This window comes from Tasmannia lanceolata, unplaced genomic scaffold (assembly GCF_043159265.1).
Source record: "Tasmannia lanceolata isolate RefF3 unplaced genomic scaffold, GAP_Taslan_0.1 ptg000037l, whole genome shotgun sequence".
NCBI lineage: Eukaryota > Viridiplantae > Streptophyta > Magnoliopsida > Canellales > Winteraceae > Tasmannia > Tasmannia lanceolata.
The window spans coordinates 48,974,563-48,996,385 of NW_027518714.1; the positions used below are offsets into that span (position 1 = coordinate 48,974,563).

At 39.1% G+C, this 21,823-nt stretch overlaps 1 protein-coding gene and 2 pseudogenes across 1 annotated transcript; 2 read left to right on the top strand and 1 right to left on the bottom strand.

Annotated features, from left to right (window-relative positions):
- Positions 1-7,034: 7,034 nt before the first annotated feature.
- Positions 7,035-7,745, top strand: LOC143861513 (secreted RxLR effector protein 161 pseudogene; annotated as a pseudogene).
- A 4,687-nt stretch (positions 7,746-12,432) lies between these two features.
- LOC143861514 (uncharacterized protein At2g29880-like) lies at positions 12,433-13,411 on the bottom strand. Its single transcript, XM_077372434.1, has 2 exons — positions 13,076-13,411; positions 12,433-12,885 (listed from the first exon to the last, which is right to left on the bottom strand). Exons 1-2 carry the CDS (start codon positions 13,409-13,411, stop codon positions 12,433-12,435), a joined length of 789 nt encoding a protein of 262 aa, XP_077228549.1.
- A 387-nt stretch (positions 13,412-13,798) lies between these two features.
- On the top strand, positions 13,799-21,219 carry LOC143861515 (uncharacterized; annotated as a pseudogene).
- The last annotated feature ends 604 nt before the right edge of the window (positions 21,220-21,823 follow it).

Consider the following 21,823-nt stretch of genomic DNA (forward strand, 5'->3'; position numbering starts at 1 on the left):
CCCGGTGGACCTACCATAAATGTTGACTAAGGTCACTTTGTGGCCAGTACGACATCGGGAAAAGTCTAGTAGGTAAAAGCAAGGTTTAAAATTTCGGTCAAAATCTGGTACAAAATTCGAAACCAATATTTTATTCGAAATTTTGGTAATTTCGGTCGAAATATTAAATTAATTAAAAAAAAACAGATTTTTTGGGTCAAATTTTGGAAAAACCGAAATTTCGACCGAAATTCCGAAATTTTGGCCGAAATAAATGACCGTTTCGGTTTTTGGTGGTTTCAGTGTAGGTCGGATTTCGGTCGAAATTTAAAACCATGGGTAAAAGCTAGTTTGATTGCTGTCGAAAATTAACCTAATGATATACGATAAATTTAAAGCTATTTTATGGCTGAAAGTGGACAATCTTTTGCCATTCATGCTTTGTCATAGTGTCAAGGGAAAGCTTGGCTGGTAAAAAGTGATCCGTCGGCTATTAGAAAACCTATTTAATATATGTTAGAAGATCCATTAAGATCTGAACATTGGATTATTGGGTAGTATATTAGGTAATTATTTAGATTTGGCAGCTTGATTGATTAGGAATGCCTCTTCACCGTTCTTATCCATATCACCTACCATATTTGTCTCTTGTGTGGTTTATATAAGCAGTCCTTGTTGTCAATGAATATCAACAAAGATTACTGAAAATCTTCTTCCATTACCCTACACATATCATAGGAGGGGTGTCCCCAGTGAAAGTTGGGCTTACTTTTTTTTTCTTTTTGCTGGAGGGAGATGCAATGAGAGAGCAACGACTGGTTTGGGGCTTTGATGATTAGCTTGGAAACCTGTCTAGCAGATTATCCATATTTCAAACCTTGGTTGAAGGTATCAAAGAAAAGCATTTAACGAATAAGGAGGCAAAAGATTGGATTCCAACACGCAAGAAAGGACGAAATCAAACGAGCAAGTGAAAGTAGGTACATAGTTTTTTCTTTGGTATTTTTAATTCCAGCCCACTTCTCTTTTTACATAACATGTCACGTAGAATGATTACCATTCAGGAGAGATTGGTGAAGATTGATAAATCCTTGAGTGATATATGTCTTTCTCCCGTAATTGCCATATGGGTCTATGGAAAGAAAACCCTTGCTCAACTTGTTTACAACGATAAGAAAGCTATTGCCCTGGAGACTGGTTCTGGTCGCTTGCAAGAACAATTGTCGAGAAATTGTTGTTGAGGATATGCGGAAGAACTGAATCGAGCGTATCCAAATTCAAGCATAGCTGTATATGAATCCAAATTCATAGTTGTATACGGACATGGCAAAGATACCAACAGCATAACTTGAATACATCAAGCTCCCTGCAGCCGATTAAGCTAAGGGATTTTTCCATGGGAACGAGCTACAATGAATCATCTATTTCTCTGCTAACTCCAAGCTCAGAGATTTTTCCTTCTTAGCCATGGCAAGGTAGCTATGGTCCTAGAATTGAGGATCGTCACAGGCCTCTATTTTCTGTTTAGTAAGATGATAAATGTACCTTCTTGTTATTTGAGGGATGCTCTTCCTTTTTCTCTATTTCAGAAATAAAGATGATGGTGGATATTGATTAAAAGGAAAATACTTTCAAAATAGGATCTCACTTGAAAAATAAAGACAAAAGTGTAATTGACCTATGATTTGATCATTTCAGTGTTTTTTGGTATTTAGTGGTGATTCATGATCACTTGTCTTCTTGCGCATGTGTCTCAACATAGCGTTTCATCTCTAGTTTCAAATGGATTCGCGTTTTGCTAGCAGCCTTCTTGATTAAAATGCTCTTCTTCTATAGTTGAATTTCCAAATAAATGTCATTTTAACTAACGTTACTACCTGGTGGTCCCTTGCTATAAATGCTGATCTTCATGTTCGTTACGATGTCAGGAAAAGTCTGTTAGGTAAAAGGTAGTTTGCCGGCTGTCAAAAATTAATCTAATGATATATAATAAACTTAAATCTATTTTATTGCGGCAAGTGGAATATCTTTTGCCATTATGACATTGTCATAGCGCGCGTCAAGGGAATGATTGGCTGGTAAAAGGTGGTCCGTAAACCTATCTAATAATGTTAGAAGATCAATTAAGATTTGATCATTGGACTACAGGGTATTAGATTAGGTAATTATTTAGATCAGGCAACTTGCTTTATTAGGTTGCTCTCCATATTTCTTATCACTCACAAAATTTATCTCTTGACTGCTTTATTTTAGTTTCTTATTTTGGCTTTTTCTTAAAATGACAAAACCAATCCTTCCTCAGCCATGTTGCATGTAGGCATTTGATCGGTTCCACTCTGCATTAGGCTGTGGAGCTTCGTAGGAATACTCTCGGAAGTTTTTGGATCACCCTCCAAACCCCAGTTTAACTACCAAAAAAGAAAAAAGAAAAAGAAAGAATAGGCTTTGGTATAAATTTTCACTTTTGTAAACTTGGCTTTTTAAAGGGCAGTGATAAATCGAGCCCCCCCCCCCCCCCCCCCCCCCCACAATGTTAAATTGACCCCTGTGTCTTTCTCTCTCCTCTGGGAGTGGGAGAGGGAGAGAGAGATAGGGAGGGGAAGAGAGATGGAGAGAGAGATAGGGAGGGGAAGAGAGAGAGAGAGAGAGAGAGAGAGAGAGAGAGAGAGAGAGAGGGTCGATTTATCACACCCCTTTTTAAAGTGCAGCGCCATCTTGACAACTGACAAAAAAATCACCATGCCCATATTTATCATTTGGCTCTGTTTGGATGCCATTAATTCTTTGGGAGATCTATATCCCAGCGGTGAAAGGGGAGATTAAAGGGGAGATCTAAAGCAGATCAGTCAACAGGGAGATTAAGGGTGGAAGAAAGAAACATTGTTTGGTTTGTCTTGCAAATATTGGGGGGGTTTGGGATAAGGGCAAAAAGATCTCCCCAAGATCTTCTCCACAAATTTCTTTGATTTGAAGAAATTTGGAGAGAAGATCTCGAGCGCGCCACATCACCCGACCATCGCCCGACAGTGCTAGTGGTCAAAGACCTTAAAAGGCAACCAAACAATCTCAAGAAGATCTCAAGAAGATGTTCTCCCCTCAATCTCCTTAAAAATAGCCAACCAAACAGAGCCTGGTCATTTGCTAGGGAACTTCTCAAAAGGCTGTTTCTGTGCTAACTTTTTCAGAAGTGAACAGACACCTCATATGAATTCAATGAATAAGACAAAGTCGGCTGCTAAAAAGTGAGCCGTGAAATGGGTTTTTGGGAAATTGCATTGCAAATCCCTTTTAGTGAATTGGTCTATGCTTCTTTGCAACTTAAGTCTCATTCAATGAGCTATGGGATGGCTTTTTTGAGAACTTGTCTAGCAAATCCCGCTTAGTGAGATGGTCTAAGCTCCTATGCAACTAACTTATTCGCATTCAGTGAGCCGTGAATGGCCTTTTTTGCGAAATTGCCTCGCAAACCCCTCTTAGTGAGATTGTCTTAAGCTCTTTTACTACTAACATGGTTGCATTAAAATCAGGCTTTCACTGTTTTTCTATGGCCCATGTGGATACAAAGATTTTACACAATCCTGATTTTACATGCTAAAACCTGGCTGCAAATGTACATTACAAATGAGCCATTAGAGGCACCTCGTTGAAATGGATGTAACAAAATTAAGGACGTTGTGCAGTTGTGGTTATTGGATTTAAGGTGTTTTACAAGGGGTTCTAAGTAAAAACCTAACTGCCACTCTTTTTGTGCCATGTGTTAAAATTTAACAATAGATAAAGGAACAAAGGCTTATAGAATAATTAGTTTAGCTCTTCTGAGAAGAACCCTAAACAAGGCTTTAATTTATAGCTTAAGATCATCTGAACAAGTTGGGATCAACGGCTATGCGTTGAACTTTTGGTCTTTGGTTAGATCAACAGGCCCGATCATGCTCACATGTACCACATAGGGCCCAAAAAGTGATTATTGGCTAATAACTTCGACACTTCGGTAAGAAAAATGATTGGGAAACCGAAATGGGAATCAAGTACGGAAACGGCAATAGGCTCTTAACACATTGACAACTACATCCTTTATTTTAGTGTTTTTATTGCGTTTGTCTTAAAAAGACAAAACCACCCTTTCCTATGCCATGTGTCATGTAGGGATTTGCTCGGTTCCACTACCGCAGTCGGATTTTAATAGAAGCATTCCCTTTTTAATATATTTAAAATAATATATTTTACTTAAATCAATATAAGAAGTATTCTTCACTGGGTTATAATACTAAATGATCAATCTTGGTCCCTTAATGGGTATATATGTCTAATCAAGACTGTTGATGTTTTGGAGGATGGAAATCCATTGTTTTAAAAAAAAGACGGATCCTCTGTTGTGACACATGCTCAAGAAGACAAATAAGTGAGCTCGAATCCCGACCAAATGCTGAAAACATTGGAAATGACCTATTCGTCGGTCATTTTCACTTTCATCTTTATTTTCCACACAAATTTCCAGTTTGGTAGTGTTTTCCGGTCGTTTATGTGATGACCTAATTTTTCTAAGTCCTGCACCACACGAACATCATATCAATTCCATAAAAGATAACAAAATTCAATGACTTAGCTTTTTTTTTTTGAAATGGTATGACTTAGCTTTTATTGGGATACTTTTAAAAGAGGCTTTATGGATTAAGAGGCTAAGATCATCCGATCAAGTTTTGATCGCCAGATAGATCAACACTGGGAGGCAAAAAAGTGGTCGTTAGAATGGATTCATCTATTAGCGATATAATAAATTCGCCTTGATGTCATATGAGGGATGCTCCTCCTTAGTTATCTGCTTCGGAAATGAAGGCGATGATGAATATTGAATAAAAGGAAAACACATCCAAAATGGGATTTCATTTGAAAAAAAAGAGAAAAGTGGAATTGACCGATGATTTGGTCATTTCCATGGCATTTTTTTCTGCATTTCATGGGGATTCGAGCCCAGTTTCTTCTCGTCTTGGGCATGTGTCAAAACATAGGGTTTCGTCTTTATTTTCCAAAAGAAATCCCATTTTTTAGTAGCCGAGTTTAATTTTCAATTAAATGCCATTTTAACTCATGTTACTATCGGTAGGCCCCCTAGGTCTCTTCCTGGCCATTATGACGTCGGAGGAAAATTCAGCTGGTAAAAGGTGGTTGGTGGATTGTCAAAAAACTAATCTAATAATAAATCATAATTTTAGATCTATTTTATGGTGGCAATTAGTGGACTATCTTTTGCCTTTCGGACTTTGTAATAGCGTCAAAGGGAATGCTTTGCCGATCTAAAAGCTAGTCGATCCACTATCAGAAAATCTATCGAATATATGTTAGAATATACCAGATCCATTAAGATGTGACCAATGGATTATTGGGTAGTAGATTAGGTAATTATTTATATGAGGTAACTTAGTTTATTAGGAATATCTCTCCCCTCTTCTTATCCTTATTATTTACCATATTTATCTTTTGAGTGCTTTATATAAGCACTCCTTATTGTTAATGAAAATAAACCAAGATTATAGAAAATCTTCTTCCTTTGCCATACATATATCAAATGAGGGGTGTCCCTAGTGAAAATGGGGGCTTACATCATCACAAAGCAGTTAGGTTGTTGGATTCGAAGGCGTCAGAAAGGAGGAAATCAAATCAGCAAGTGGAAGTAGGTAAAGAGTTTTTTTTTTGGGTTGTTTTACTTCCAAGCCACTTCTGTTTTTATATGAGATGGCACACAGAATGAACGCCATTTGGGAGAAATTGGTGAATAGTGATGAATACTCAAGAGCTATCTTTGTTTTTTTCGTAGTTTCCATAGGGGCCGCCTATGGAAAGATAACCCTTGCTCAACTTGTTTACAGTGAAAAGAAGATAGCAACATGTTGGGCGACGGCCTCGAAAAAAATGTTGAATTTAAAAGAATTATTTGGAGAGCAGAATCGCACAGCTAGACTGATTGTGATTAAGGGCCTTGTGTCCACTAAGATGGTGAAGGGAACCCTGGTTAGGGACTATATGTTAAAGATGATGGATTTTCTTATTGAGCTCGACATTTTAGGGGCCATCATGGAAGCTGAGACACAGATCGACATTGTTCTATCTTCCCTCCCTGGTTCATTTAAAGAGTTTGTGATGACCTATCATATGAACAAGTTATCAATGACGATGATTGAACTGTTGAACCAACTTCAATCAACAAAGGATCTGCGGAAAACAAATAAGAAAAGTGCTTTCTTAGCAGAGGGTAGTGTACCCTCAGCCTCAAACAAAAAGGTAAGGGGAAAAGAATAGGAAAAGGCCAAGTCTCCAAGAAAAAGGCCCCACTGGTAAATAACAAGAAAGCTTTCAAGAAAAAGTCAACCAAGAGCAATGATGCATGCTTCCATTGTGGTAAGCCTGGACATTGGAAGAGAAACTGCAGGAGCTACTTAGGTAGCAAGCAGAGCGACAAGCCTTTTCAAGGTATGTTGCAAATTTTTGTTGCTGAAACCAGTATGATTAGTCCTGCATTTTCCTAGTGTGTTGATACTGGTGCGACCTCACATACCTGCAATACTTTGTAGTGGTTCTGGATAAGCAGAAGACTGACTGAGGGCGAGCTCTACCTACAGGTTGGAACTAATGCAACTGTTGCAGTCCAAGTTGTGGGTGATTACTATTTGGTGTTTTCTAGTGTATAGTTACTTTTAAAAGGTTGTCTTTATGTACCTTCTATAAGAAGGAATTTGATTTCTGTTTTCAAACTTATTTCTGATGGGTATTTGGTAGAATTTAATAAAAGTTCAGTTTTCATCAAAAGTCAGAGAGTGTGCAAGTTGCAGAGATTCATTTATGGATTGAAACAGGCTTCTCGCAGTTAGGATCTTCATTTAGATGAAGTGGTCAAAGAGTTTGGCTTCTCCGAAAATGTTGATGAGGCTTGTGTGTACAAGAAGGTCAGTGGGAGTGCTGTAACATTTTTTGGTTCTATAAGTGGATGACATCCTACTCATTGGAATGATGAGGGAATGTAATCTAACACAACGTTGTGGCTTTCAAGTATGTTTACAATGAAAGACTTGGGTGAAGTTTCTTATATATTGGGACTCAAATTGTTTAGTGACCGGAAAAATAGGAAGCTGGGGCTGTCACAGGAGGTTTACATTGATAAGATATTGGCAAGGTTTAATACGACGGATTCTAAGAAGGGATTGATTCCTTTGAGGCATGGAATCAAGATATCCAAGGAGATGTCTCCAAAGAGATCTGAGGAGAAGCAGATGATGAACAATGTTCCCTATGCTTCTGCAGTGGGAAGTCTTATGTATGCCATGTTATGTACGAGGCCCGATATTTGTCATTCTGTAAGTGTGATTAGCAGATATCAGTTAGACCCAAGTCTTGAACATTGGACGACAGTTAAACATATTTTCAAGTATCTAAGGAGAACTAAATATTATTGTTTTGTTTATGGGGCAGACGAGTTGGTCATTTCTGATTTTACCGATGCGGACTTTCAGTCTGACGTTGATGACATGAAGTCTTCTTCAGGCCTTATGTTTACCTTATTTAATGGGGCAATGTCTTGGAGGACTTGTAAGCAAGAAACCACCACAGAGTCAACCACTGAGGCAGAATACATTGCTGCGAGTGATGTGGCTAAAGAGGCAGTATGGTTACGAAATTTTTTGGATAACCTTGGAATCGCTCCCTCTGTTGAGAGACCTATTACGTTGTACTATGATGGCAGCTGGGAGATTGCTCAAGCAAATGAACCATAGTCTCATTAGAAGACGAAGCACGACCTTCGAAAGTATCATGTGATACAGGAGATTATAGACAGAGGAGATGTTGCCATAGCAAAGGTACCTTTAGCGGATAATGTTGCGAACCTATTTACAAAATCCCTTAGTCAAAAGGTGTTTGACAAGCATGTTGAGAGAACTGGTCCCAGCTATATGCACGACTGGGTTTGAGGGCAATTAGGAGATTGTTAGAAATAATGCCCTAAATAAAAAATAGTGTGTTTTTCAATTGTTTATCAATAAAGCTTATTTTCATGACATTTATTGGGTGTTTTATTCTTTAATATGTGAGATATGCTTGTTATCATTAACACATATTAGTCCTGACGTAGCAAAGTAGGAAACCATGCTCAGGGATTCACAGATCCCAGGGAGCAAGAGGATATGGGTTTTCGGTTCTTTGCAAGCCTTAAAGGTTCCTAGTTGGGGTTTAGACTGGACATCTCTTCATGTACACAACTAGCAGCAGTCTCGCGTCCATACAAGTGTCAGGGGGTGGTTTATCTCGCTCACGCGGGCAGTGGACCATGAGTGACAAGAGTGGGTGCGACGATGGGATCGCACACTAAACATGGTCAGCTTTTAGACTAGCTTGTGGACAAGAGTATTTAAAGGCTATTATACGAGACAAGAGCCTTTATATGTCCTTCGACCTGAGGAATCATATTGGTTTGTAGGGCGTCCTTGTTTCTTGGTCTATCTAACAATGGGGCCATTAGGGATCATCAGAGCGTAGTACTGGAACATTGGACAAACCTTCAAGGTCAATAGGGATACTCGACAAGGAATTCTTTACCTAGTTAACTGGGAGATTATCTACAATTTTGGTAAGAATAGTGGGCCTATTAAAATACCTGGCCAGGTGAATTTGATAAGAGATTTTTCAAAGGTTTTATGAAACAATTTTTTTCAAATGATTTTGCAAATGTATTTACGGGCCTAAACTGTTTGACTAAAAGGTATACCTTGAATGAGCCTCGAGGGGGAAACAAAGTCCACGCTCCGTAGGACCAAACTCGGTATATGAAGATTGGAGAAGAGACTTGCACATGTCAGATGTGGTTAGGGGTAGGAAGATTCGACGGTTATCTTCAGGGTTACATCTCGATGGAGGCCACTGACTCAATGTGATTGTGGTTTTCGAACTATGGAGCAAGATCTTACTTGGGCCCATTATTTGGCTCTACAGGATCGACTGTTGGATCCCGGTCGCACGATCCCACTCACAACTCGATGACCATTTGTATCTATTAGATACAGTCTTGCATTTATTTGATTGCACAGACAAACTTGTTTCGTCGCATTTAATACAAATGGAATGGATATCACAGTGTATGTACACTATGGGACATATTGGGAATACTAAATTGGTTAAGTGTTAACCAAAGGGGTATTATAGGTATTATATATTGATTGGATGGAGCTTTATTCCCATTGGATGTGAATTATTTATTTATTTAGAAGAATTAAATTAAGTATTTGATTTTAACCCTATTGGACAAAATTTCATGTTGCGGGTAAGTGGGAGATTGTTAGAGTTAGTGCCCTAAACAGATGGAATTTCGTTCAACCCAAATTGGGGAAGATATTATTTTAATTAAAATATCTCTTTTCTAATTAACTAGAAAAGAAGATGAAAATCCAAGGGTGGTCCCGAATTGGCAACGAATGAAGAGTGAGAATTATTAGGTTGCTAGCAAGTTTTAACCTTTTGAAAAACCTCAAACCTAATTTTGAAATTAAGAGATCAACAGTGAAATTCAAGCACACAAGTTAAATCTAAAGGTGCAATGCAAAATAAAGAGCTAGAGTTCAAGAGAGAGTGCATCCGAGATTTAAAGTGGTTCGGTCCTCAAAACGCAAGGCCTACTTCACTCCACCAACCAAACCCGTTGATGGCTTCACTATGTGATCTTCTTAACTTCGGCGAAGATCAATGCCGATTACAAAATTCCAGCCGCCTTTAACCTTGGTGGCGATCTTCACCACGGAGAGTGGGCTACGCTTCTCCGAACACTCGCCCAATACAAGTTCTTTTGAGTAAGAAAGAAAGAACAAAAAAATCCCTCTCAAGGGTTTACAAGAAGTAGAAGATGTACAAATGTAGCCTATGATCCAAATCCTAATCTTAGAAGATGAGAGGCATAAATAAGCTTTGATTCACTCTTTGAATGTTCAAGTAAAGTTTAAGAGTGATAGGATTTGATGTTTGGTATGTTAGGAATACCCATATTTATAGGAAAATCAAAATATGATCATTCAGTGGCATTGTTGTAATTCCTGGAAAATTCCCAACAGCTAAAAATTCGACCGTTATAGTGTTCTCGGAGTTCCGGGAAAACAAACAGAAGTTGGAAAATGTCTACTGGACCATTTCTCGGAGTTCCGAGAAGCCTATGTTGAGCAGATTTTCACTTCTTGTTTTTGAGCTTCCAACTTTACACCAAGATGGGATTGCAATGAGGGTTCCAAGGTGTTGGAACACCACAAGGACAATCTTTTATACATTTAGGGTGTGTGTTTATTTACTTAATTATGCCTCTTAAAATCTAAATTAAGATTGGATCTTTTACAATCTAAATTGACTTCGATCTTCAATGCAATTCTTCAAGTCTTCATTCATCTTAGACTTCGATGTCTTTGGCCTTCATGATGTGGTCCAATGAGAGCTTCTTTGGCCTTAATCCAAGCAATCTTGTCTTAGCACCAATGTGATCTATAACTTAGACAATCAAACACATTAGTGATCATAAATCACTTGTGTATTGGAATCATCAAAATAAGATGGGAATGCCAAGGTGGAAACCATTGGGCTTACATAAGAAAAAGGAAAAGTAGTTGTATTGGGAAACTTGTTTCCTAAGAGATAAAGAGGAGAGATCTTGTGGAGATCTTTTAGGAGATTTTCTATGAATTTATATTTGCAAACAAAGTTGTTGTGGGCATCCCACACGCCCGAAATTGGGAGAGGAAAAACTTCCAATTTGATTGGTATTTTGGTCTCCAAAATGGTTTGCAAACTTGCACATAATATTAGATAATATCTATGTGAGAAATTCTAGAGTTTGAAAATTAAAAGAAAAAAACTTATATATTGTAAACACCCCATTTTGACCGAACCCTTAAATAGGTATGTTTGAATAAATTTCCCTTCAAATGAGTGAACTAGAGTCTCAAATTTCATAGTAGGGTAGGTTAGAATCCCAAGACCATCCCTGTAAAATTCCAGAAAAATAGGACAAGAATTGCCTGAAAAATGAGCTTAGTTCGTAGTGTAGGGGGCTTAGTCGTGCGGGATTTTAACGTGCGGACATTAATGTGCGGACTTCTCCATATTGTCCATGACTCTTTGGGGACTTGGATTTAATGTACGGACACTGTGGACTCTGGAGGCTCCAGTGGGGACTTTTTAGAGTCATGCGGACATTGAAATCACCCGTTAGTCATCAACAAATACATAAATTTGAAGTCCTTGAGATTTAATAATCAATTTTTACAATGATCCCATGGATTTGTGGTCCCTACTAAAATATCTAAGTAATATTATGTGGGTCCTACTAATTGCAAGGCCAAAATGGTCATTTCACTTTGGATAGGGTCATAGGCTCACCTGTCTAGGCCAGTAATAAGTTATGTGTTGGATTGATCTGAGTCGTCCACTTGATAGGGCTTGGTTTGGAGCTCCTATAGCCTCAAAATCAGGCCAACTATACCGTCGATATGAACCGCCCACTTAAAAGGGCTTGCTTTGGATCTCCAGTGGACGCCACGAGAGATCCAAATCAAGACTTATCAAATGGACAGCCAGATCATTCCAAGGTGGGATCTGAACCACCCATTTAGGTAAGCGTTTGTCCAAGATTTATGATTGAATGGTTAGAAATTTTTCATTGAAAAATCTGAGGGCACATTTACTTAGAAATAACGATTACAATGCTATTGCATAATTCGTCTTCAATGAGAATTTGAGCAAAATTCAGTCCTCAATCACTCAAATTTAGGTATGAACTTTCTCTGGATCAAACTTGCAATATTAGGCATTTCAAAGGTTGAATTTGTTCTAAAATCTAGCCCTTATTAAAGAGCATGAACAGAGTCAATAACTAATTCAACAAGAAATGACATTCTTCATAACAGAAATTGAAAGAACAACACCTATCCAAGGTATTTTCAGACGATCACTAGCATTTGCACAATTCCTCCCCTTCATCCTTGGATGAAAATTGAAGCACAATAAGAAGCAAAGCTATAATACCTGAAGCAAAACCAATATCCTTAACCTAAATCCTATTATACATATGCATGAATAAATTGAAGCACAACATCTGATAAGCAAAAAATAAGTATCTTTTACCACGTATAACATTATAACAAAATTAAGAAAAATCACAATATCAATCCATAAAATCCAAAGCATCTTTTACCACATAATATTAAAACAAAACGAAGCAAATAAACTGTATTATAAATCCAAAATATCCAATAAGCAACTTTCATCTCCACAAAATTCAGAAAAAAAATATCAGTCTAAATAAGTAACTTTCATCTCCACAAAACCACAAAAAGATGTCAGTCTAAATAAATAACTTATTCCCCACAATATCAAAAAACTACAAAAAGATGTCAGTATAAATAAGTAACTTTCTCCTCATGCTCCCAGTTACTAGCTTCTATTTTCGCACTTCCATAACAAAAAATCCCTCTGAGCCTCCACATCCATATCTATAAATTGCTCTTTGAATTCTGGGGTATTCAAGAACTCAGGGGCCCTATAACGAAGGTTGCGCTCTAGGTTCGGAATCTCATTCGGTGCCTTTAGCCAATTGGCGTGGGTGGCATTTTTGGGATTAAGGTCCTTCATTTCTCTAACTAGATCAGTAAATGATTCTACAAGCCGTTCATTGAGGTCTGTACCAGGTCGTACCCTCTGACGAGATGGAGTAACCCCCTCATATCTACGCTTTTGCTGCATTGAGGAGGAGGTAGAATGGCTAGGCGGCATATGCGAAGGTACATCATCAGCGAAGGCATCTCCCCCATTGCCTATATCATCATCCAACGTAACATCAACAAATTCATCTCCCTCATTGCCTATATTTATGCCAGCCTCTGAAACCTATGAAGCGTATGAAACAACAACGAATCCTTGGCCCATGATTGTCTTCAAGTCCTCGAACTCCTCAATTGTCTTTATTCTGTAGATGGCAGCCTCTGGGTGGGCCTACATCAAAGAAAGACAAAATTTGTTCTTAGTTACAATTTTAAGTAAAAAAATACAATTACTATAAAACAAATTATTTTCTTACCGCAATATAGGTATCCCAAACTTCTTCTGGAGCTATAATTTTTTTACTAAATGGATCCCAACCAAATCCTGAATTGGACGCCATTAACTCTGCAATCGGTTTGTAAGTTCTTTTCCATACTCTGAGCTTACTCCTAACATGGTCATATGTTTTGTTGCATTGAAGTTTTGAATTCAACATTGGCAAGACTTTAGTTGTGATGTGATTCTTGGAAAAAGACCCATCGGTTTGCCTTGCTCCATTATTGGCTTCATCTACCAATATCCTTAGCAGTTCTCGTGATTCCTGAGCACTCCATTGCTCGTATGTAGCCTTGGCTTTTGTTGGCTTTGACATCTACAAACAAATTGATGTTTATTAGAATCTTGAGAAACAGTAGGGGTTTTGGCAGTTTTGAAAATAGGGTTTTTTTAGTGCCATTTTCAGAGTTTTGGCATGTGATTTTCAGGTAAAATGAGGGATAAGATTTTTCCAAAGAAATTTTCTGGGGCTGGTAGGTTTTGGGTTGCTTTGTTTTTAAGCAAAGGGGAAAGATTTCAACCGTTTATAAGTTGGGTTGGTGATTTTCTATGTGATTTTAACAGTTATAGTTAGGATTCTGGTTTTAAGTTGTTAAATGGGGAAAGGGTGAAAAAATTTTCAGCAGTTTTAAGGAGGATGGTTGGTTTGGAACTGTGATTTTGAGGCAAAGAGTGGTTCTGTCATGTGATTTTGCAGACAAAGATGAAATCTCTGAGTGGTTTAGGCATTGGTTTGACCTTAGTTTTTGTGTGTCTCCTTTTGGCTCTTATTGTAGAGCTGTACTACTTGCTATGGTGGAAGAAGAGAATTACCAATAGAAATATTGAAGAAGACTGGCAGCTCTGCAAGAGAGTTGTTATATCTTTTCTGTTGGAAAAAATCATTTTTGAACTCTAGAGCATTGGATCCCCAAAGAATAATAGATACTCATGGACATGAACCAAGTGACCAAATTCATTTCCACTCAAACCATGACAGGGATTTCTTTCTAAAACCTTTGGGTAAAGATGGGAGTGTGGAGGCAGAAATAATGAGGGTGCATAATTTATCAGGCCCTACAAGATTTCTCCTCACAATCAAGGAGGAAACAAAGGAGGATTTTGAGTTAGAGGATGGGAAATCTAGAGGGGATAAAAAGTAGAAAAGGGTCCAGAACTAGGAGTTTGAGTGATATTCTCCTTGGAGTAGATACCTTGGATAATACCCCAATTCCTACCCCCCTTTCATCACCACCATTTTCTACCCCACCTTTGACTCCCATTACCATAAAGGGTTTAACCCTCTCCTTGAGTCATCAATAGATGCAGAGATGTACGGGATTAAGTTCTCACATGCAAAGCTAAATTCAAACCTTCAACCCATTTGCAAAAAAAAAAAAACACTATTTACAAGACTGAGTCCAAACAAAATGAGAGGTGTGCTCTTTGAGTGCTCAAATCAAACACTTTGAATGCATAACCATGATCAAGTTTTCAAGATAATAAGCCATTTCACCTAGTTGATCAAAACTTCACAAAGGAAATCCAATAGAGATAAATGTGAATGTGGCCTTGTAGATCCAAAGTGAGAATACAAAAAGAATCAAAAGTAGTAAAGACAGTAAGTAATGAATGATTCAATCTTGCATGAAAATTCCACCACGTCATAAAGCATCTAGAAGCTTATCATGTCTCAATTGCATGCAATGAGGCCTTTCTAAACTCACATAAGTAAGTCATTAAGTGTTACTGAAGGAAGAAGCCTTGATTGTGACCTTAAGGAGACAACACCAAGTGAAGCTGAAACTCATGCCTTAGATCAAGTTAAATTAACTATCAGAAATCACATATATTCATGGGAAGCAAATTAGTCACTAAGCCTGGGCAAATAATTTAGAACTAGCTTCCAACACAAGCTTCAATGTCTTTCTAAACCATAGGAAATGTGCAAAATATGAATCTCTATGGAATAATAACAGGGAAAAATGGAAAGCATTGAACCCTAAAACATTTTTTAATAACATGGAAAACATGGAATTAATAACAGGGAAAGATCCTCAGCAAAATGTGTCCCCCTCCCCTGTCCTTCTCTCTCAAAACCCCCAACCATTCTCCTTTTTTTTTTTCTCAAAAGCACCAATAAAAATCAAAACTTCTATAAAATCCTTCCATGTTTTTTCTCCATATACCCCATCTTTAACTTCCCCTCTCCAACCCCACCAACACCTAAACCCTAAAAAAACCCTAAAGCCACTCTCTTTTCACCACCCAAACCCTATTAAAATCCTAAAATCCTTCTCTTTTATCCTAAAGAAGATTTGACGTAATGGGGACAAATAATACACAAAATATCAGAGGGGTCTGGGTTTCTCGTAAATGACACATGGGGGTCAAAACCCGGTTTACGAAGATTGCCATGACGAAAATGTCCCTCTGGCAGAAACATAAAAGCTTACAGTGATTTGACTTTGAAAATAAAATATACATTTCAGTTTTCCCTCTTCTCTCTTCCCTCTTCTCTTCGTTCGTCTCTGTTTTCTTTTCCTCCTCTCCTCCGGCAACAGCGATCTCGACGGTGAGGACGAAGGTGAAGCACGTATCAAACCTCCAAAACACCAAACCCTAAATTTTGATCCTGGTACGTCGTTTCTCTTCCTTTATTCAATCTGTTTTATATTTTTTTTAAAAAGGAAAATGAGGTTGAGAGAGATGCAAAAGGGGGGGAAATCCTTTTTTATTCAATCTATTTTTTATTTTTTTCATTTCATATACATGTCAGTTACTGCATTTCCTCCTACAGAGTAAAATAGTTGTAAATGCTTGTAAATGATGTTTGTTGCTGCTTAGGTTTTATGTTTTACATTAATTTGTGAAATGGAGAAATGTTATGGTGTTTTTTGATTCTAGGGTTTTATTTTTTACATTAATTTGTGAAATGGAGAAACGTTATGCTGTTTTTTGATGTTAGGGTTTTATTTTTTACATTAATTTGTGAAATGGAGAAATGTAATTTCATTTCATACGCACGCCGCTTATGAAATTTCCACCTACTGAGTAAAATAGATGTATATTTTGTTTGTTGATGCTAGGGTTTTATTTTTTACATTAATTTGTGAAATGGAGAGATGGGATTTCATTTCATATATGCGTATGTTACTGCATTTCCACCTACAGAGTAAAACAGAGGTGCATGCTATTTGTTGATGCTAAGGTTTTATTTTTTATGTTAATTTGTGGAATGGAGAAATGCGATTTCATTTCATGTACATATCACTTACCACATTTTCACCTACAGAGTAAAATAAACGCAAATGCTCGTCTGCTATTTGTTTATGTTAGGGTTTTATTTTTACAATTTGTGGAACGGAGAAATGGGATTTCATTTCATATAGGATGCGGACAGAAGAAATCTTGCTATTATTTGTTTTTTGTATGCTTTTCTGTGCCCGGAAGGAATGGTAATTTATATAAATGGCGTGAAGTAGATGTAAATGTTCATATTAGAAGTCTCATGTGGCGATTTAAAAGGAGGAAAAGAGCAGCTTCAATGTGTAGGAGAAAATCACGATTTGAAGTCTGACGGTAATTCAAATCATTTGAGATTCAGGAAGCCAAGTCTATGGTTCGCTTCTGTCAAAATAGCCAAAGAAAATCTCCAGGTGGCTCGTGGCAATGCTCCAATGAAAAATATCCAGGTCCCCCTTTACTACTAGTAACCCAATGTAGGTAGTTGGAAACCCCTGAGTCTGAACTTCATGACCATGGTTTGTAGTTGATGGGCCCTCTATGGGGACTTCTTCTACCCCAATTAAGGGCCCATAATAGCTTCTTGAATACCAAGTAGAGCTCCCCTATATTGCCCTTTAAAACCCTATTTCGGTACTAGTAACCCAATATAGGTAGCAGAAAACCCCTTTGTGTGAACTTGAGGACCACGGTGGGTAGTTGATGGACCCTCTATGGGGACTTCTTCTACCCCAATTAAGGACCCATAATACCTTCGTTAATACCTTGTAGAGCTCTCCTATATTGCCCTTCAAAACCCTCTTTAGGTACTACTAACCCCACCTAGGTACATGAAAACCCTTTTGTGTTAACTTGAGGACCATGGTGGGCAGTTGATGTGCCCTCTATGGGGACTTCTTCTACCCCATTTAAGGACCTATAAGACCTTCTTTAATACCATGTGGAGACTCATGTAATGCCGTACATAATCCTCCTTTACCTACTAGTAACCCAATATAGGTAGATGAGAACCCTTGAGTGTGAACTTCATGACCACGGTTTGTAGTTGATGGGCCCTCCATGGGGACTTCTTCTACCCCATTTAAGGGCCAATAATACCTTCTTGAATACCTTGTAGAGATCCCCTATATTTCCCTTCAAAACCCTCTTCAGGTACTAGTAACCCCACCTAGGTAGCTGAAAATCTCTTTGTATGAACTTGAGGACCATGGTAGGCAGTTGATGGGTCCTCTATGAGGACTTCTTCAACCCCATTTAAGGACCCATATTACCTTCTTTAATACCATGTGGAGACCCATGTAATGCCCTACATAATCCCCCTTTAACTACTAGTAACCCAATATAGGTAGCTGGGAATCCTTGAGTGTGAACTTCATGACCACGGTTTGTAGTTGATGGGCCCTCTATCGGGACTTATTCTACCCTATTTAAGGGCCAATAATATCTTCTTCAATACATTGTAGCACTCCCCTATATTGCCCTTCAAAACCCTCTTTAGGTACTAGTAACCCCACCTAGGTAGCTGAAAACCCTTTTGTGTGAACTTGGGGACCATGGTACGAAGTTGATGGGCCCTCTATGAGGACTTCTTCTACCCCATTTAAGGGTCACTAATATCTTCTTCGATACCTTGTAGAGCTCCCCTATATTGCCCTTCAAAACCCTCTTTAGGTACTAGTAACCCCACCTAGGTAGCTGAAAACCCTTTTGTGTTAACTTGGGGACCATGGTGTGAAGTTGATGGGCCCTCTATGGAGATTTCTTCTACCCCATTTAAGGGCCCAAAATACCTTCTTGAATACCTTGTCGAGTTCCCCTATATTGCCCTTCAAAACCCTCTTTAGGTACTAGTAACCCCACCTAGGTAGCTGAAAACCCTTTTGTGTGAACTTGGGGACCATGGTGGGAAGTTGATGGGCCCTCTATAGGGACTTCTTCTACCCCATTTAAGGGCCCATAATACCTTCGTCAATACCTTGTAGAGCTCCCCTATATTGCCCTTCAAAACCCTCTTTAGGTACTACTAACCCCACCTAGGTACATGAAAACCCTTTTGTGTTAACTTGAGGACCGTGGTGGGCAGTTGATGTGCCCTCTATGGGGACTTATTCTACCCCATTTAAGGACCTATAAGACCTTCTTTAATACCATGTAGAGACCCATGTAATGCCCTACAGAATCCCCCTTTACCTACTAGTAACCCAATATATGGAAACCCTTGAGTGTGAACTTCATGACCACGGTTTGTAGTTGATGGGCCCTCTATCGGGACTTATTCTACCCCATTTAAGGGCCAATAATATCTTCTTCAATACCTTGTAGAGCTCTCCTATATTGCCCTTCAAAACCCTCTTTAGGTACTAGTAACCCCACCTAGGTAGCTGAAAACCCTTTTGTGTGAACTTGGGGACGATGGTGGGAAGTTGATGGGCCCTTTATGGGGACTTCTTCTACCTCATTTAAGGGCCAATAATATATTCTTCAATACCTTGTAGAGCTCCCCTATATTGCCCTTCAAAACCCTATTTAGGTACTAGTAACCCCACCTAGGTAGCTGAAAACCCTTTTGTGTGAACTTGTGGACCATGGTGGGAAGTTGATGGGCGCTCTCTGGGGACTTCTTCTACCCCATTTAAGAGCCCATAATACCTTCTTCAATACCTTGTAGAGCTCCCCTATATTGCCCTTCAAAATACTCTTTAGGTACTAGTAACCCCACCTAGGTAGCTGAAAACCCTTTTGTGTGAACTTGGGGACCATGGTGGGCACTTGATGGGCCTCCTATGGGGACTTCTTCTACCCCATTTAAGGGCCCATAATACCTTCTTGAATACCTTGTAGAGTTCCCCTATATTGCCCTTCAATACCCTCTTCAGGTACTAGTAACCCCACCTAGGTAGCTGAAAACCCTTTTGTGTGAACTTGGGGACCATGGAGGGTAGTTGATGGGCCCTCTATGGGGACTTCTTCTACCCCATTTAAGGGCCGATAATACCTTCTTGAATACCTTGTAGAGCTCCCCTATATTGCCCTTCAAAACCCTCTTTAGGTACTAGTAACCCCACCTAGGTAGCTGAAAACCCTTTTGTGTGAACTTGGAGACCATGATGGGCAGTTGATGGGCCTTCTATGAGGACTTCTTCTACCCCATTTAAGGGCCCGTAATATCTTCTTGAAGACCTTGTAGAGATCCCCTATATTGCCCTTCAAAACCCTCTTTAGGTACTAGTAACCCCACCTAGGTAGATGAAAACCCATTTGTGTGAACTTGGGAACCTTGGTGGTAAGTTGATGGGCCCTCTATGGGGACTTCTTCTACCTCATTTAAGGGCCCATAATACCTTCTTCAATACGTTGTAGAGCTCCCTGATATTGCCCTTCCAAACCCTCTTTAGGTACTAGTAACCCCACCTAGGTAGCTGAAAATCCTTTTGTGTGAACTTGGGGACCATGGTGGGAAGTTGATGGGCCCTCTATGGGGACTTCTTCTACCCCATTTAAGGGCCAATAATATCTTCTTCAATACCTTGTAGAGGTCCCTTATATTGCGCTTCAAAACCCTCTTTAGGTACTTGTAACCCCACCTAGGTAGCTGAAAACCCTTTTGTGTGAACTTGGGGACCATGGTGGGCAGTCGATGGGCCCTCTATGGGGACTTCTTCTACCTCATTTAAGGGCCCGTAATACCTTCTTCAATACCTTGTATAGCTCCCCTATATTGTCCTTCAAAACCCTCTTTAGGTACTAGTAACCCCACCTAGGTAGCTGAAAACCCTTTTGTGTGAACTTGGGGACCATGGTGGGCAGTTGATGGGCCCTCTATGGGGACTTCTTCTACCCCATTTAAGGGCCCATAATACCTTCTTGAATACCTTGTAGAGCTCCCCTTTATTGCCCTTCAAAACCCCCTTTAGGTACTAGTAACCCCACCTAGGTAGCTGAAAACCCTTTTGTGTGAACTTGGGGACCATGGTGGGCAGTTGATGGGCCCTCTATGGGGACTTCTTCTTCCCCATTTAAGGGCCCGTAATACCTTCTTGAATACCTTGTAGAGCTCCCTTATATTGCCCTTCAAAACCCTCTTTAGGTACTAGTAACCCCACCTAGGTAGCTGAAAACCCTTTTGTGTGAACTTGAGGGCCATGGTGGGCAGTTGATGTGCCCTCTATGGGGACTTCTTCTACCCCATTTAAGGGCCCATAATACCTTCTTGAATACCATGTGGAGACCCATGTAATGCCGGACAGAATCCCCCTTTACCTACTAGTAACCCAATATAGGTAGCTGGGAACCCTTGAGTGTGAACTTCATGACCACGGTTTGTAGTTGATGGGCCCTCTTTAATACCATGTGGAGACCCGTGTTCATTGTTGAAGCAGTCGTTGTTCACTTGTTTTATCTTGGATTTCATTTATTAAATTATTGGTACAATGGTGGTCATTGAATTCTAATAGCTAGTACTAATCTGCTTTCTTTCTCAAAAGGTCTGATGCTATGAATTTTTTTTTTAAAGTCATGTGAGCTAATACTCGCCTGATGCCCATGTGGACCAAAATTTGTACAGACCTCCTAATCTGTTTTGGGGGTTTCTCCTTGTTGTTGTGCTTTGAGAAAATTCATATAGAACACTGATTTTTGCACTTATTGGTCAGCTCTTTTGTTTCTTGTTTGCTTTGCTTGATATCTAAGAAGCCAGACCTTAGAGGTTACAGACACGATACATATTTTCAACTTAGTATGAGAATTGTAATAATTGTTTGTTTTCTTACTAGCTTTCCTTCAAAATAGTAGTGATTGGGAATATGAGTTTATGCTATGGGTTGGATTTTATTGATTTTCTTGCTAATTTCTTTTAGAGATGATGAGGATCAGAATTTTTATGATGGTCAATATAACTGAGTTTTTGGGTTATGAATTGATCTTGGTGATTTTGATTTGGTTGTTCATTGCCATAGAGTTTTTATCCGGTCAGGAGCCATTACAAAGCCTTGAAAGATGTTGATGCGAAAGAGTAATAGACTGAAAGTAAGAAAGGCTCCAAGAAGGTCAGAAAGGAGTTTAAAAGGGGAGGAGACGAAAATGGGAGCTGTGAAGAAGAGACGAACACATGTAAGTGTGTATATTGTTAATTGTATCAATCATAGTAAGTTAATTCATTTACCACATATATTTTGGCAATGTAATTTGTTTTGCAGGCTCCATACGTCCCAGCACAATGTTCTCCAGCTTCTTTCAAATCGGCAATGGACAGGATAAAGTTGAAGCCAGTCCATTCTGATGCCATAGAAAAGACTCATTTTCGACATATGTTTGGCATGGAGGACATTATCATGCACAAGCCTCTGATAAGAGCTATCGACGATAAGTGGACTCCTGCCACTAAGACGTTCACGTTAGGGAGTATAAATGTCCCCTTCCTTCCAAGCGATGTTGCATTGGCATTAGGACTGCCACTTAGTGGAGAGAGAATGGAGGTGGTGAGGGTTCTCTCATTCGACAGGAC